General features: G+C 39.2%; 2 protein-coding genes across 3 annotated transcripts in view; one reads left to right on the top strand and one right to left on the bottom strand.

Annotated features, from left to right (window-relative positions):
• Positions 1-17,487, top strand: part of SHLD2 (shieldin complex subunit 2) — a 166,127-nt gene that overhangs the window by 21,081 nt on the left and 127,559 nt on the right. The gene's annotated exons all lie outside the window — the stretch shown is intronic.
• GLUD1 (glutamate dehydrogenase 1) overlaps positions 12,048-17,487 on the bottom strand; it is a 49,511-nt gene continuing 44,071 nt past the window's right edge. For both annotated transcript variants that reach the window (XM_038408476.2, XM_043519723.1), the window contains exons 10-13: positions 16,684-16,807; positions 15,144-15,235; positions 14,171-14,233; positions 12,048-13,491 (exon numbers count right to left, since the gene is read on the bottom strand). In XM_038408476.2, coding sequence (XP_038264404.1) covers positions 13,372-13,491; positions 14,171-14,233; positions 15,144-15,235; positions 16,684-16,807 — 399 coding nt within the window. In that variant the 3' untranslated portion in view covers positions 12,048-13,371. The remainder of the gene's footprint in view (positions 13,492-14,170; positions 14,234-15,143; positions 15,236-16,683; positions 16,808-17,487) is intronic.

Here is a 17,487-nt window from a genome sequence, read left to right as displayed (position 1 = left end):
TGTTAGGGTATCCTCTCGCACTGAGGTTACCTCTCAGGGGGAGGGAACTCCAGTCACTGGGAAAAGGCAGGTGTTAGTAATGGGAGATTTGATCATTAGAAACGGAGATAGCTGGGTTTGTGATGACTGGGAGAACGGTTTGGTGACTTGTCTGCCTGGTACAAAGGTTGCGGATTTCGAGGCATTTAACCCTGAAAAAGCACAAGAACAAATCTGCACAGACACACCCCTAGAACCCCGACCTGGGGTATTCTATCTGCTACCCAAGATCCATAAACCTGGAAATCCTGGACGCCCCATCATCTCAGGCATTGGCACCCTGACAGCAGGATTGTCTGGCTATGTAGACTGCCTCCTCAGGCCCTACGTTACCAGCACTCCCAGCTATCTTCGAGACACCACTGCCTTCCTGAGGAAACTACAGTCCATTGGTGATCTTCCTAAAAACACCATCCTAGCCACTATGGATGTAGAAGCCCTCTACACCAACATTCCACACAAAGATGGACTACAAGCAGTCAGGAACAGTATCCCCGATAATGTCACAGCTAACCTGGTGGCTGAACTTTGACTTTGTCCTCACCCATAACTATTTCACATTTGGGGACAATGTATACCTTCAAATCAGCGGCACTGCGATGGGTACCCGCATGGCCCCACAGTATGCCAACATTTTTATGGCCGACTTAGAACAACGCTTCCTCAGCTCTCGTCTCCTAATGCCCCTACTCTACTTGCGCTACATTGATGACATCATCATCATCTGGACCCATGGAAAAGAAGCCCTTGAGGAATTCCACCAGGATTTCAACAATTTCCATCCCACCATCAACCTCAGCCTGGACCAGTCCACACAAGAGATCCACTTCCTGGACACTACGGTGCTAATAAGCGATGGTCACATAAACACCACCCTATATCGGAAACCTACTGACCGCTATTCCTACCTATATGCCTCTAGCTTTCATCCAGATCATACCACACGATCCATTGTCTACAGCCAAGCTCTACGATATAACTGCATTTGCTCCAACCCCTCAGACAGAGACAAACACCTACAAGATCTCTATCATGCATTCCTACAACTACAATACCCACCTGCTGAAGTGAAGAAACAGATTGACAGAGCCAGAAGAGTACCCAGAAGTCACCTACTACAGGACAGGCCCAACAAAGAAAATAACAGAACGCCACTAGCCATCACCTTCAGCCCCCAACTAAAACCTCTCCAACGCATCATCAAGGATCTACAACCTATCCTGAAGGACGACCCATCACTCTCACAGATCTTGGGAGACAGGCCAGTCCTTGCTTACAGACAGCCCCCCAATCTGAAGCAAATCCTCACCAGCAACCACACAAGAGAACCACTAACCCAGGAACCTATCCTTGCAACAAAGCCCGTTGCCAACTCTGTCCACATATCTATTCAGGGGACACCATCATAGGGCCTAATCTCATCAGCCACACTATCAGAGGCTCATTCACCTGCACATCTACCAATGTGATATATGCCATCATGTGCCAGCAATGCCCCGCTGCCATGTACATTGGTCAAACGGGACAGTCTCTACGTAAAAGAATGAATGGACATAAATCAGACGTCAAGAATTATAACATTCAAAAACCAGTTGGAGAACACTTCAATCTCTCTGGTCACTCGATTACAGACCTAAGAGTGGCTATTCTTCAACAAAAAAGCTTCAAAAACAGACTCCAACGAGAGACTGCTGAATTGGAATTAATTTGCAAACTGGATACAATTAACTTAGGCTTGAATAGAGACTGGGAATGGATGAGTCATTACACAAAGTAAAACTATTTCCCCATGGTATTTCTCCCCCTCACCCTCCACTGTTCCTCAGATATTCTTGTTAACTGCTGGAAATAGCCTACCTTGCTTGTCACCATGAAAGGTTTTCCTCCTTTCCCCCACCCCCTGCTGCTGGTGATGGCTTATCTTAAGTGATCGCTCTCCTTACAGTGTGTATGATAAACCCATTGTTTCATGTTCTCTGTGTGTGTGTATATAAATCTCTCCTCTGTATTTTCCACCAAATGCATCCGATGAAGTGAGCTGTAGCTCACGAAAGCTTATGCTCTAATAAATTTGTTAGTCTCTAAGTCTCGCTAAGGTGCCACAAGTACTCCTTTTCTTCTCGAGGCATTTAGACAGACTTGTGTAGTGCTGGGGAGGAGACGGTGGTCGTGGTACATGTAGGTACTAATGACGCAGGGAAGGGTAGGAGAGATGTCCTGGAGGCCAAATTTAGGCTGCTAGGAAAGAGACTGAAATCCAGGACCATTACAGTGGCTTTCTCAGAAATGCTTCCAGTTCCATGCACAGGGCCAGGTAGGCAGGCAGAGCTTCAGAGTCTCAGTGCATGGATGAGACAATGGTGTAGGGAGGAGGAATTTAGATTTATTAGGAACTGGGAAACTTTTGGGATAGGGGGAGCCTATATAGGAAGGGTGGGCTCCACCTAAACCAAAGTGGATCCAGACTGCTGGCACTTAACATTGAAAAGGTTGCAGAGCAGTTTTTAAACAAAGATGGGGGAAAGCCGATTGCTACAGAGGCGCACATGGATCGGACAGCGACCTCTCTTAAAGGAGAGTCTAGTGATAGAGATTCTCTAGCTTTTAGTCAGGAGGAGGGGATGGAAGAGGATAAAGTATAGGCCAGATCAGATGAAACATTCATATAAAGAATCTGACACAACAGAAAAGGGCAGACAAATAAACAGTGACAAGTTTTTGAAGTGCTTGTACACAAATGCTAAAGTCTAAATAATAAGATGGGTGAACTACAGTGCCTCGTGTTAAAGGAGGATATTGATATAACAGGCATCTCAGAAACCTGTTGGAGCGAGGACAATCAATGGGACACAATCATTCCAGGGTACAAAATATATCGGAAGGACAGAACAGGTCATGCGGGGGGCACTATAAGTGAAAGAAAATGTAGAATCAAATGAAATAATCTTAAATCTATATGTTCCATAAAAAGAAAAGGAGTACGTGTGGCACCTTAGAGACTAAAATTTATTTGAGCATAAGCTTTCTTGAGCTAATTTGTTAGTCTCTAAGGTGCCACAAGTACCTTTTCTTTTTGCGAATACAGACTAACACGGCTGCTACTCTGAAACCTGTCATTATACATGTTCCATAGAATCTCTATGGATAGTAATTCCATGCTTTAATAAGAATATAACAGTAGGGATCTATTATTGACCATTGACCAGGACAGTGATAGTGACGATGAATTGCTAAGGAAGATTAAGATTAGAGAGGCTATCAAAATAAAAAACTCAATAATAGTGGGGGATTTCAATTATCCCCATATTGACTGGGTACATGTCACCTCAGGACAAAATGCAGACACAATTTCTCGATACTTTAAATAACTGCTTCTTGGAGCAGCTGGTACAGGAACCCACAAGGAGAGAGGCAACTCTCGCTCTAGTCCTGAGTGGAGTGCAGGATCTGGTCCAAGAGGTAACTATAACACGACAGCTTGGAAATAGTGACCATAATATAACAACATTTAACATTCCTATGGTGGGATGAACACCTCAGCAGCCCAATGCTGTGGCATTTAATTTCAGAAAGGGGAACTATGCAAAAATGAGGAGGTTAGTTAAACAGAAACTAAAAGGTACAGTGACTACAGTGAAATCCCTGCAAGCTGCATGGACAGTTCTCAAAGATACCATAATAGAGGCTCAACTTAAATGTATACCCAAAATTAAAAAAACACAGTAAAAGAACTAAAAAAGAGCCACCATGGCTTAACCACCATGTAAAAGAAGCAGTGAGAGATAAAAAGGCATCTTTTAAAAAGTGGAAGTCAGATCCTAGTGAGGTAAATAGAAAGGAGCATAAACACTGCCAAATTAAATGTAAAAATGTAATAAGAAAAGACAAAAAGGAGTTTGAACAGCTAGCCAAAAACTCAAAAGGTAATAAAATGTTTAAATACATCAGAAGCAGGAAGCCTGCTAAACAACCAGTGGGGCCTTTGGATGATCGAGATACAAAAGGAGCACTTAAAGATTATGAAGTCATTGCAGAGAAACAAAATGAATTCTTTGTTTTAGTCTTCACAGCTGAGGATGTTAGGGAAATTCCCAAACCTGAGCAGTCTTTTGTAGGTGACAAATCTGAGAAATTGTCACAAAGTGAAGTGTCACTAGAGGTGGTTTTGGAATTAATTGAGAAACTTAACAGTAGCAAGTCGCTGGAACCAGATGGCATTCACCCAAGAGTTCTGAAAGAACTCAAATGTGAAATTGTGGAACTATTAACTATGGTTTGTCCTTTAAATCAGCTACTGTACCCAATGACTGGGAGATAGCTAATGTAATACAATATTTAAGAAGGGCTCTAGAGGTGATCCTGGCAATTACAGACCGGTAAGTGTAACATCAGTAGTGGGAAAATTAGTTGAAACAATAGAATAAGATTGTCAGAAAAAGAAATAAATTTGAAAATAAAAAAAGAATAAAATTGTCAGACACGTAGAAGAACATAAATTGTTAAGCATAAGTCAACATGATTTCTTTAAAGTGAGATAATGTCTTACTAATCTATTAGGTTTCAGAGTAGCAGCTGTGTTAGTCTGTATTCGCAAAAAGAAAAAAAGAGTACTTGTGGCACCTTAGAGACTAACAAATTTATTAGAGCATAAGCTTTCGTGAGCTACAGCTCACTCATCGGATGCATTTGGTGGAAAAAACAGAGGAGAGATTTATATACACACACAGAGAACATGAAACAATGGGTTTATCATACACACTGTAAGGAGAGTGAAAGAAAAGGAGTACTTGTGGCACCTTAGAGACTAACAAATTTATTAGAGCATAAGCTTTCGTGAGCTACAGCTCACTTCATCGGATGCATTTCGATGAAGTGAGCTGTAGCTCACGAAAGCTTATGCTCTAATAAATTTGTTAGTCTCTAAGGTGCCACAAGTACTCCTTTTCTTTTTGCGAATACAGACTAACAGGGCTGCTACTCTGAAACCTGTAGGAGAGTGATCACTTAAGATAAGCCATCACCAGCAGCAGGGGGGGGAAAAAAGAGGAAAACCTTTCATGGTGACAAGCAAGGTAGGCTAATTCCAGCAGTTAACAAGAATATCAGAGGAACAGTGGGGGGTGGGGTGGGAGGGAGAAATACCATGGGGAAATAGTTTTACTTTGTGTAATGACTCATCCATTGCCAGTCTCTATTCAAGCCTAAGTTAATTGTATCCAGTTTGCAAATTAATTCCAATTCAGCAGTCTCTCGTTGGAGTCTGTTTTTGAAGCTTTTTTGTTGAAGTATAGCCACTCTTAGGTCTGTGATCGAGTGACCAGAGAGATTGAAGTGTTCTCCAACTGGTTTTTGAATGTTATAATTCTTGACGTCTGATTTGTGTCCATTCATTCTTTTACGTAGAGACTGTCCAGTTTGGCCAATGTACATGGCAGAGGGGCATTGCTGGCACATGATGGCATATATCACATTGGTAGATGCGCAGGTGAAGGAGCCTCTGATAGTGTGGCTGATGTGATTAGGCCCTATGATGGTATCCCCTGAATAGATATGTGGACAGAGTTGGCAACGGGCTTTGTTGCAAGGATAGGTTCCTGGGTTAGTGGTTCTGTCAGACGTCAAGAATTATAACATTCAAAAACCAGTTGGAGAACTTCAATCTCTCTGGTCACTCGATCACAGATCTTAGAGTGGCTATACTTCAACAAAAAAGCTTCAAAAACAGACTCCAACGAGAGACTGCTGAATTGGAATTAATTTGCAAACTGGATACAATTAACTTAGGTTTGAATAGAGACTGGGAATGGATGAGTCATTACACAAAGTAAAACTATTTCCCCATGGTATTTCTCCCTCCCACCCCACCCCTCACTGTTCCTCTGATATTCTTGGTAACTGCTGGAATTAGCCTACCTTGCTTGTCACCATGAAAGGTTTTCCTCTTTCCCCCCCGCCCCTGCTGCTGGTGATGGCTTATCTTAAGTGATCACTCTCCTTACAGTGTGTATGATAAACCCATTGTTTCATGTTCTCTGTGTGTGCGTGTGTATATAAATCTCTCCTGTTTTTTCCACCAAATGCATCCGATGTGAAAGCTTATGCTCTAATAAATTTGTTAGTCTCTAAGGTGCCACAAGTACTCCTTTTCTTTTAATCTATTAGAGTTCTTTGAGGGGGTAAACAAACAGGTGGACAAGGGGGAGCCAGTGGACACAGTGTACTTAGATTTCCAGAAAGCCTTTGACAAGGTCCCTCACCAAAGGCTCTTACATAAATTAAGTTGTCATGAGGTAAGAGGGAAGATACTTTCATGGATTGAGAACTGGTTAAAAGACAGGGAACAAAGGGTCGGAATAAATGTTAAATTTTCAGAATGGGGAAGGGTAACTAGTGGTGTTCCCCAAGGGTCAGTCCTAGGACCAATCCTATTCAACTTATTCATAAATGATCTGGAAAAAGGGGTAAAGAGTGAGGTGGCAAAGTTTGCAGATGATACCTAACTGCTCAAGATAGTTAAGACCAAAGAAGACTGTTTTTTTAAAGTTTTTCACAAACAAACAAAAAAAACCCCAACCCCAACTATACATACACTATGATAGGGGCTAATTTAGCTACAGCTAATCAGGAGAAGGATCTTGGAGTCATCATGGATAATTCTCTGAAGACATCCATGCAGCAGCAATCAAAAAGGCCAACAGGATGTTAGGAATAATTAAAAAAGGGATAGAGACTATCTTATTGCCCTTATATAAATGCATGGTATGCCCATATCTTGAATACTGCATACAGATGTGATCCCCTCATCTCAAAAATGATACACTGGCATTAGAAAAGGTTCAGAAAAGGGCAACTAAAATGATTAGGGGTTTGGAACAGGTCCTATATGAGGAGAGATTAAAGAGGCTAGGACTTTTCAGCTTGGAAAAGAGAAGACTAAAGGGGGGATATGATAGAGGTATATAAAATCATGAGTGGTATGGAGAAAGTGAATAAGGAAAAGTTATTTATTTGTTCCCATAATATAAGAACGAGGGGCCACCAAATGAAATTAATGGGTAGCAGGTTTAAAACAAATAAAAGGAAGTTCTTCACTCAGTGCACAGTCAACCTGTGGAACTCCTTGCCTGAGGAGGTTGTGAAGGCTAGGACTATAACGGTTTAAAAGAGAACTGGATAAATTCATGGAGGTTAAGTCCATTAATGACTATTAGCCAGGATGGGTAAGGAATCGTGTCCCTAGCCTCTGGTTGTCAGAGGGTGGAGATGGATGGCAGGAGAGAGATCACTAGCTCATTACCTGTTAGGTTCATTCCCTCTAGGGCACCTAGCATTGGCCACTGTCAGTAGACAGGATACTGGGCTAGATGGACCTTTGGTCTGACTTAGTATGGCTGTTCTTATGTTAGGATAATGCAAGGAGACAGAGTCGAGTTCTAACTTTCCTCTGGACAGAGGATGTCCAAGGGTGGGGTAGAGAGCATATATGTATTTATGCCCAGTTGGATAAGCAGAAGCATTACTTGCTGGTCTTTCTGGAACCAAACCACCTACACCAAGTACATGGGAAAGCAGCATTAGTGGCAGCTTGTGGGGAGGCTGATTCAAGGCCTTAATCTTGTTCACCTCCATGACTGCTTCAGCAGAAGAGGTTACAATGGAAAACAGCCCCCATCCAACATAAACCTTAAAATTACCCATTCTCCCCAAAAATAGTGATTTAAATACACTATTCAACTCTGCACATAACACTACATCGTTGAAGCTGCTTGGACATTGAGGAAAAAAATCTGATCAATGAAAGCATGAATCAAAACAAGGCCATGATCTCAGAAACCAAGATGAGGTTTATACAGGAACCTTGCCTCAACAATTTGACCCTCAAAATGCTGAAGGTACTTTTTTTTTTTTTGCACTTTTTGCAAGAGAAATTCACAAATTAGGAATAAGTGGGAGAGTTAACTAAAGGAATGGCTAGTGTATTCTTATTTGAATAATTTACACTAAAGAGGTGATACAGAAGTGGTGTGCCAGAGAAGTGACAAAACTGATTTTAAAAGTTTGATAAAAATTAGTTCAAATTTAATGTGTTTGAAGCATGCAACTAAACAGATCTAATATTTCATATTTATCCTCAATTTTTCTTCATTGCTACAGGGTTGTTGGCTGATAGGTTAGAAAAAAATTGCATTAAAGTAGAATTAGGTTTGCAATGCTTATAAATAAACTCGGTAATTCTGCAACCTGCCTCTTATTTATTAGGCCAAATACTAAGAGGCATGATATGTTAAATCTATGAAGTAGGGAAGGTACAGTGCTACTGTACAAATAAGTAACAATACAACTCATTTTCCTCTAACTTTAATTAAAATCTAACCTCCTTATCACAATGATTAACCGTGGATGACAACATCCATAGCATAGCGTTTGTGTATGCTTGCTAGGCATTGAAGTGTCTGATAGTTACAGCTTCCTCAGAGAACTTTTATTCCGATTTTGATTTGACAATTCTTTGAATGTACGATGTTTTTACTCTTAAAAATAAAAGGTAAAGTTATAACAAAGAATGGGCAAGCAACTCCACACTACTACTCCAGTCTATCACAGAAAAGACTTACAAAACTTGTCACACTGGAGAAGAGTTACACAATAAATACCACCATGCCACCATCTTCATAACCAAGACTGAGCCTGGGGAGTAGGACTCCACGAATTCACAGAGCTGTTCTTTGGTAAGCTTCTTACAGCTTTTCACCCTGTATGAAGGCAGTATCAGTTTCAATGAGTAGCATTAGATAGCTTTCTCTAATTCAAGGAAAAGCTAGGTATTTGCCTAAAGCACATGACATTGTAGCCTATTAGTCTAATAAATCTGAATTTGTTATGCAGGTAATAGCTGTAGAAGGTAGTTTTGATTAGACAATACTTCAGGTTAAGCCCTATGCATGAAGGATGTCTTTATACTGTACCTAGGAAAAGGCCCAATTCTACTGTGCTCTACTGTAGCAGGGCTTTTTTGTGTATGTAATATTAAGGGGCTGAGTACTGGCAGCCTCACATCTACCCCAGTCTGCACTGGTAGCAAAATTATAGTCTATGACATTGGTGCCCTCAGGCTACTTCCCAGAAGACGTGTCCAACATTACAAATACTACTGATTACAGGCTCAGGATATAGGGCAAGAATTGAAAAAGCATGAAGAATGTGGTCCCAGCAGGATAAAATAGATTCCTCACAAAGATGTGCTTCTTACATGTGTCATAACTTGGGGCATATTTGGTGCAGGGATCAAGTAGAATTTCAAGCTGCAGGGTTGTCATTCCAGGGTCTTTTACAAGGATATTTCAACCAGTCACGCTGCCTTTTGAATGACTGGTCATTTAAAAATGCTGGAATGTTACAAGATCAAGATTTAAAACTCCCTCTACAGCCCTAGCTGCAAGACATCTTCCAACAGGTATTATTGCAAAAGTCACTATTTGTTTGGCTATGGGATTGACTGCTCTCTCTCTGTGTGCAAGAAGAGGAACAATGGCTAACTTAGTCACCTCTATCTCAACATGCTCTTATATGCTTAACTGCTTCTCCCTAATGCCTCAGTTTCAAACACAGTCTATACATTTGACACAATGTAGCAGAGTCTTTCTTTCTGAAGCACTCAGTGATATAGGCCAGGTATAGCAGTCTGAACAGAGTTCATATAACTGTTAAATTTATATTTAAATAACCAATCACTGCCATGGTGGAACTGAGATTAGGTGTGACCTGTGGAAGCCAAAACATCCTATAGGTAGAGTGCAAGTGGCTGATAGCAACTTAGGGAAATTTTAGGAAGAGTCTGCATCTCAGTACAGCTTACTGCCTAGCTTCCAATGCATGCTACCTTCAAGAGCATGGACAATGCCATGAACAGCCTGGTTATACATGATTTACCAAAACAAGAGGCTTTGTGTGAGTTCAGCATCAACAGCAGATAGTGGCAGGAGTTCAAAACCCAGCCAGTCTATGCCCTGCTGCTGACACCATCCTGGGGCTGAACTGTTCCTGATCCAGTTAAGCTGGAAAGAATGATGGGTGCCTGAGCAACTGACAAGTCTGCCAGAGGCAGTCAGGACTCACTGTTGCTCAGAACAGTACAGCTGAATGACTTGCCTATTACTTTGGAGACAAGAAATACTCTTGGGTTAGACCCAAGTACAGCTGTAAATCCATACAGCTACCCAAGAGTGTGCCCAACTGCTCTGACTGCATAATATCACAGGAGTCTTCCTCTCAAGCTATTTATTTCCCATAAGTCTTTTGTAAGCCAACTAGACTAGTTTAAAAACAAACCTACATTCTTAAATTGATAGCCAGTCTGTTCTTCTCTACATTTATCATAATTCAGTGTACGCGTACCACAAAAAAGCTTCTTTGCCACAGATAGTCAAAATATAAATTTCAGCATATCTTACAATTTTATATAAGCCTCCAATTCAAATGCTATTGTTAATCATAGAACATAATCCATCTGTTAAATATGCATCAAGTTGGCTACAACTGAACCCAACTGCTCTAATTTCAGGGCTAGATCCTTGAGTCCAGTCAAGCTATACTCAATGCAAGCCCTGAGAAGAAGGGATGGCATAGTGCTATTATTCCACTCACCCAATAGCTGGGGATTGCTGGAATATGAGGTACTCTGATCAAGACCCTAGGAGCAGATGGTGTAGAACCAACAGCAGCAGCTTTTGCCATCCAGGAACTCCTTTATGTGAGACGAATTCCCAACTGGCAGCTAAGGCTTTGTCTACACATGGGAATAGCTCAGAGTAGCTATTCCACAGAAACTCCTTGTGTGGACAATTATTTGGCACACAGAGTACCTTTGGGTGGTTTAGCTTAATCCACTTTGGAAGTGGAGTAGTGCAGAATCGCTATTGTTTTAAATTCACTCCTATCTTATTTTGCATTAGCTGCCCTGTATGGACAAGCCCAATGTCAGCTTTCCATTACCTTTGTGCATGGCTCCAACAATGCAAGAGCACATGACCCAGACTCTGGCTCTATCTTCAAAAGCAGCAATGCCAGGGTATAACAAAGACAAGGAAGATTGTAGTCATTTCCCCAGGAAAGCACTAAGGAATTTTAAACACAAGTACCCAAATCCCCTTACCGTTCCCTTTTTACATTATCCAGGCCATAAAAGATTCTGAATCCACTATAATTAGAACTGATGAGATTTCAAAAAGTGACATACACCCATTTTCAACATAACTGATAAGACTAAGGTTACTATTATTGATGTTGCAAACTTGTTTAGAGATTGATGCCACTTAAAATTTGTTGGGAGTAGATGACCTGAGACAAGGTCTTATTTTAGCACTTCATGGAGATTTACATAAAAAGCTGTATTGAAAAGTAACCTCCCAGAAGTTCATTTTTGTACTCTAGCTTTTGGATCTAGACTTTAGACATCAATACAGACTTACCTAACTTTTACTTTAGGTCTCAAAATAAAAATAAATAAATACTCTAATAAATAAAAAAATGCTCTAAGCACTTCAACAATCCAGTATCAAAAAGCTAAGCTGGAATGTGCATTATTTAGCTACTTCTGCACTTCTTGGACAGCTGAAAGAACTCTATTCTGGCTTTCAGCTTCACCACACATGAAGGGGTAAGACACTAAGTGCCTCACCATGTTGTAGATTATTGCTTCATATTTCTTCTATGAAGAAGAATAATGCTAATTTCTTCTCAGAATTCTAGAAGACATGGAAAACAAAAGGCTGAGATGATTAACAAAGTTTCAAAAGTTATGTTGGGTAAATAAATAATTTGTTTGGGGGTGGAGGTGAGGAAAGGTATAAAAATATTTTTATTTGTCCTGGGAATCAGAAGGACTAGGGATGAGTTGAATAAATGTGGAACTGTGTGACATTTCAGAGATTTCACTGTTTAGCAACTGCTACACAATAAAGCTATTACCATGTAAAGTGATTGCTGAAAACAGTAATACACCAGTATAGTAGGTTTGGAAAGGTCAACTTTTTAATAACTGCTTTTCTCACCCTGTTATGTCATGCAGTTACAAAGTAGTTAGAAAAAACATGGAGTTCCTCAGAGGGATTAGGTTTGGTTGTTTTTTAAAAAAATTCTTATTCATTACATAAATAACATCTGGCACTTCAATGGGACTCCACTGTACTAAGGCCTTGACAAAAACTCAAAAAGTTATATTTAATCTAATACTATATCAAGGTCCATTTTGTTACAATTGAATAAGTTCAGAATATGCAAGCTTTCCCAATAAAGAAAAAAAATAGAAAGTCAATGTGTGTTAAAACATTGCATAAGGTCTACAGCAGCAGTCTAGCTCCTTTGTAGTTAGGCCAACAGTTTCAGAGTTAGACTCCACTTCTAATTGTTCATTGAGGCAACTTAATGTTCAGAAAAAAGCCTCTAGAATTAAGATGACTGAAAAGAATTAACGTTAAAAAAAGTTAGAGTTTGCTGGACTACATATATATATGATTATACATATCAACTTCAGATAATCTTAAAAAAACCCCTATAATTGAGTGGTTATGTAGAATGACTTGATTAAAACATAACCAGATATATGTTTGCTGGATATTTGTACACAATGATACTGTTTCACCTTATAAAAATTCTAGCTCCTGTCACCTCTCTAATGTATCTTAGAATGCTTGAGTCAAGTTCAGGTTCAATTAGTGATTAAAGGCAGTCCTATAGGAGATGCACAGTTTATAAAAGAGAAAAAATATTGCCTTAAAAAACCCCAGGCCTGGAGTTCTGCAGCAAGTAGAAGTTAGAGAGTCCTATCAAAGTTACTCCCTGCAGGAGGCCAATTCTGTCTTTGACAATGCCATAGCATTGATCATACAAGGCCTTACTGAAAGTGCCAAAGCCAAAATTACATCATTAAACAAAAGTGCATGAAGTAATAGGATGAACTAACTGCTCATCTAGTACAGTATGTTATGAAATTTGATAGGTTGCCCACGTAACATGACTGTTTATCCATTCAAGAAGTGTACCTTTTCACTTTAAAAGGTGAAATACCCAGAATGGCCCCCACAAGTGCAGATGAACTGGTTATCTTTAGATACATATTTGTATTCAATACCTAATCCATGGATTTTTCTTTATTATTACAAAAAAAAAGAAAGATATATTTGGACTGCAACTAATTCAGAATAGTACCCACTATAATGTCAGAGGAAAGAGGAATTTTTGTGGTTACATGTAAACTTGCGATAAGCTTCTCAAGAAGAGGGTACACAATGGCAGGAAGAGTAAGGGTATCAATAAGGATAGATAATGACCCGTTTATGTAAAGGTCAAACCAGCCTCATTGTACACCTTGAAGACTTTCTCAATTGCATTGACGTAGGCAGCTGTTCTCAGGTCCAGACCCAGGTTGTACTTCATGGCAGTGCGCATGATTTGCTGAAGTGAAATGAAAGAAGGAAGTTTTTTTATGATTGCTTGAAAAGCCTTTCCCTGTACACTATTTTCAGGGAATTTCAGAGAGGGGCTAAGGCTCAGTACAGAGGGATCCTAGTATTCAGATTACAGCCCAGCATCCATAAGGCTTAAGTCTTTCTTAGATTTCCAAGATGCCACTTCTTATCAAAGACTCTATCCCCTCCATGTATGTAAAATTTTCATAAAAGCCATGGAGTATCCAGTGGACTTCATGCCCCCCTTCTGCAGTATTTTCCATTGGAGGGACAGTATGGTCTACATATATGTGGTGATATTAAATATAGCTTTGAAAATATTTATGCCCCAAGAGATTTCTATAACATAAAAAGATTAAAAAAAAAATTTGAGAGCCCAATCATTTATCAAAAATATGCTTGCTAAATTCACACAAGTTGATTTTAATTTTGTTTTCAGTTTCTGTATGGCCTACAACATCGAATTAAAGGTATACACACAAACATCTATTCAAAGGAGTGTCATATGTGCAGTGACTACTATTATTGTCAGTAGCTGTCTTCTATTTTAGATGCAAGGAAATAGTGCCGTCCATTGATATCACTACATGCTGACTTAGTTTGCTTTTATGACAGTTATGTTTACGTCCCCTTGCTACAACTCTGCATGTTAATGCAATACTTACTCTGGCAGAACGCTCCATGGTGTAAGCCAATCCAGAGTGGACAATGTCTTTCTCAGATGCACCCTGAAAGAGAATGAATGCAATCCAGGTTCAATATGACATGAATAAATATGCAATATTATTGACTCTCTCTTGGTACATCAGACTAACATGCTGGGTTCCTATAATTAGTCAGCCTGCTTTCACTGTAGATTTCTTCAAATTTTTAATATTTTTTAAGCGCTATGAAATCAGTGTATTAGGCTTCTGACTCAGTCTAACATGTGACCTTTCATGAATATTTAGCTCATTATTGAGAAACTCTCTGCCTCTGAAGTACCTATTTGCAATTCCTCTTCCTTTCAAAATGATACAAAACAGTAACATAATTGTCTATTGCCCCCCTCAAAAATCCTTTAATTATATTTTCATATAGTTACATGTGTAAGAAAGGAAGAGTGTTTTTTAGAATACTGAAGTTGGTGATCACTTCATATAAAACTGCAACAATTCTGAGTAATATTTTTGGAACATATCACTGAAGAATGTAGGCACATGAGAAACATGTTCAGTAAATCAACCTATTTATATATTTTACTGTGGAAGAGGCTAAATACAGTTTAGATTTTGTAACTCTGCAAAAGGAGGCAGTTTCTGCACTCTAAACAGTGAGTGGTATTACAAAACAACCATCTGATTGACAATGTAAGACCAAATGACTTGTATGTCCACACTAAATTTCAGCTTTAGAAGAACTTTAGACTGGAAATGTTCTGTGGAGTCAAGTGCAAGATACCAATTGGACATAGCTAGCCTGCTTGCCATACTATTGAGCATTTCAGATCATCCTATTTGGTCATGTAACTAACCACACATTAAATGCCTTATGGCAAAAACATATGCCCAACACAAAAATAATGGATTTTATTTGCAATTATAATACTAGAATACAACTGGAGTAACAAAGATTAAAAGCATCACAGCAGCTACTTACTGATATCCTATCCTGGAATTCTGCTGTAGGCACAACTGGAATAGTTCCACCATGTTTCCCAAACTTTCTTTCCAAGCTTTCCTGGACAGACACTGGAAAGGGAAGGAAAACAAGGCAAGTTAAATTTCAGCAGCAAGAGAATAACTTTCCAGTGAGAGTATTTTTTAAGAGTTTCAACAGTCATTACTTCAACCAGTAGCATAAACTGAGCTGTACTAGGTAACCTTTTAAAGAACTACAACAAAGTTTGAGTCCAATTGCTTTGATATACAAAGGCCTCAAATTAGAAACCTCAAGGTCCTAAGTACTGTCTTTGCTGTAAGACAATTTGGAAGACTGGGATGGTGAAGTAGAGATGGAGGTGGTAGAGCTGCAGCCAAAACTCAACCAGCTAATATGTCACCATCTCAGTCCTCTATAAATGACCGCCCTGAAGAGTATAGACCAATACTTCTAATGTAGAAACTTCAGGCACTGAGTTTGAGAGTAAAGTGAACAAACATTTCCCCTTTTTAGCTTATATTTAAGAAGGACAGCACTTACTAACAAAGCTTAAGAATTTTTAAAAGCTTTTTAAGTTCCAAAGGAATTTAAAATGTCTGCACATAAGACACTGTCTCTTACGCAAGTTTTTGCATTTATATTGGTAGAGTTTCCTAACCAACTCTAACCTAACTATGTTTCAGATAGTGCCTTAAAATTGCATTTGTTCTAAATGCTAGGAAGGACCCTCTACTACTTGAGCAATACCAGAGCAGATGGGGTACGCTATGTGAAGAGGCTATGTTTAAAAAAAAATTCCTCTAAATTTTGTCAACTCCATTAAGTTCTGAGAAACTAAGGCATTTGTTACGGCTATTTAGTTTTGCGATGAAGTGTTATTTAAACCTGGTGACAAGTCTTACAGTTCTTCTACTCCACGAAGCTTATTTTTTTTTTTTTCCATAAAATCAGCATTCTGGTCAGGAAATGGGAAGCCCAAACAATGGCCTCCAAGTCAGGAGCCAAGAGGGCCAGAAGTCACGTTTCAAGAATAGCCATAGCAATTACATTATTGCACTTCACAGAAATCCTACTTTGCTGTATACCTGCTCAGTGTCATAATGCAGGGATCTTCAAAGCTGTAACTTGTTGATTAGATTAGCCAAATACACAGTTGAAGGTTTTTGGATTTTGTTTTTACACTGAAGAGAGCTAATATTTTCTTTCATAAGGGATCTGAATTAGTATTTGTGAGGCATAATATCAAAAGCTAAGTATCACTTCATGAAGACACTGTTAGGTTTTCTACAATGTTTTCCTAGGTATTAGTCAATACATTAATTAATCTTCACACTAGGTGTATTTGTAAGCTTTCCCACATACACTAGGAGCAGATTTAAAGAGAAGTTAAATTTTGAACATCTTTGTATTTGATTTCTTCCATGTTTGGCATAGGAAGATGTCAAATGTAACCTTGGTTTACTACATAGTTGGTTAGAGTTCCTTTCTAGTTCAATTTATTTGTTGAAGAGCGAATAAAAGTAGAAGTAATGCTTACTCAACAAGTGGTAGTTCGAATCCCTTTCGTATTTAAAAGTCAAGCGGCCATAGCTGACGTGGTTCAGGTTTTTCAGCCACTCAAAATAAGATACAGTTACACCACCAGCATTTAAATAGAGATCCTGCACAGAAACAACATTAATAGAAAGCTTTCTGAATGATAAACCTATAAGACAAGACAACTTGGTTGTATTTTTAGAAGGCAAATTAAAATGCAAAAACATGGAAATCCTGTTTAAACATAACAAGCAGCACAGAGAATAATTCAGTCATTAATTCCCCTCAGGAGAGCACTGAAGTTATCAGGATTACAAGTTTTATTAATTTAAAAATGTATGAATTTAAAAAGCCTCAAATACAACTACACACGATAAACTGTTATTTTCCCCTCTCTCCACCTGTAAGTTTTTGGCAAGAAAATAAAAAAGCATGCATCAGACTAGCAAAATGAGCAAGATTTAAAATAAATCACTTGGCAGCAACATCACTTTCTTTAGAGATAGCATTCCCCTTCCCCAAAAAGGGCCCTGTCCTAGATAAGGTTTCTTTCAAGTAATCAGTGCAGCATGCAACCTTTTGTTATGGCTATACATTCCAGATTCATCTGTAGCACAAAGCTCTATCAAAACACCCATGTTCAGGTTTATTTCTAGAGCACAGAAGACAATGGCCAAAATTTTCCCTACTTGGCTGCCTAACTTTAGGTACCCAGATAGGCAGCTCTGATTTTCAAAAACCCTCCCACTAACTTCAATAAAAGTTAGACATCCAAGTATGAAAAATTCAGCCACTGCATTTAGAC

Source organism: Dermochelys coriacea, chromosome 7 (assembly GCF_009764565.3).
Source record: "Dermochelys coriacea isolate rDerCor1 chromosome 7, rDerCor1.pri.v4, whole genome shotgun sequence".
NCBI lineage: Eukaryota > Metazoa > Chordata > Testudines > Dermochelyidae > Dermochelys > Dermochelys coriacea.
The sequence above is the reverse complement of the archived record's forward strand: the minus strand, read 5'-3'. Positions and strand labels throughout refer to the sequence as shown.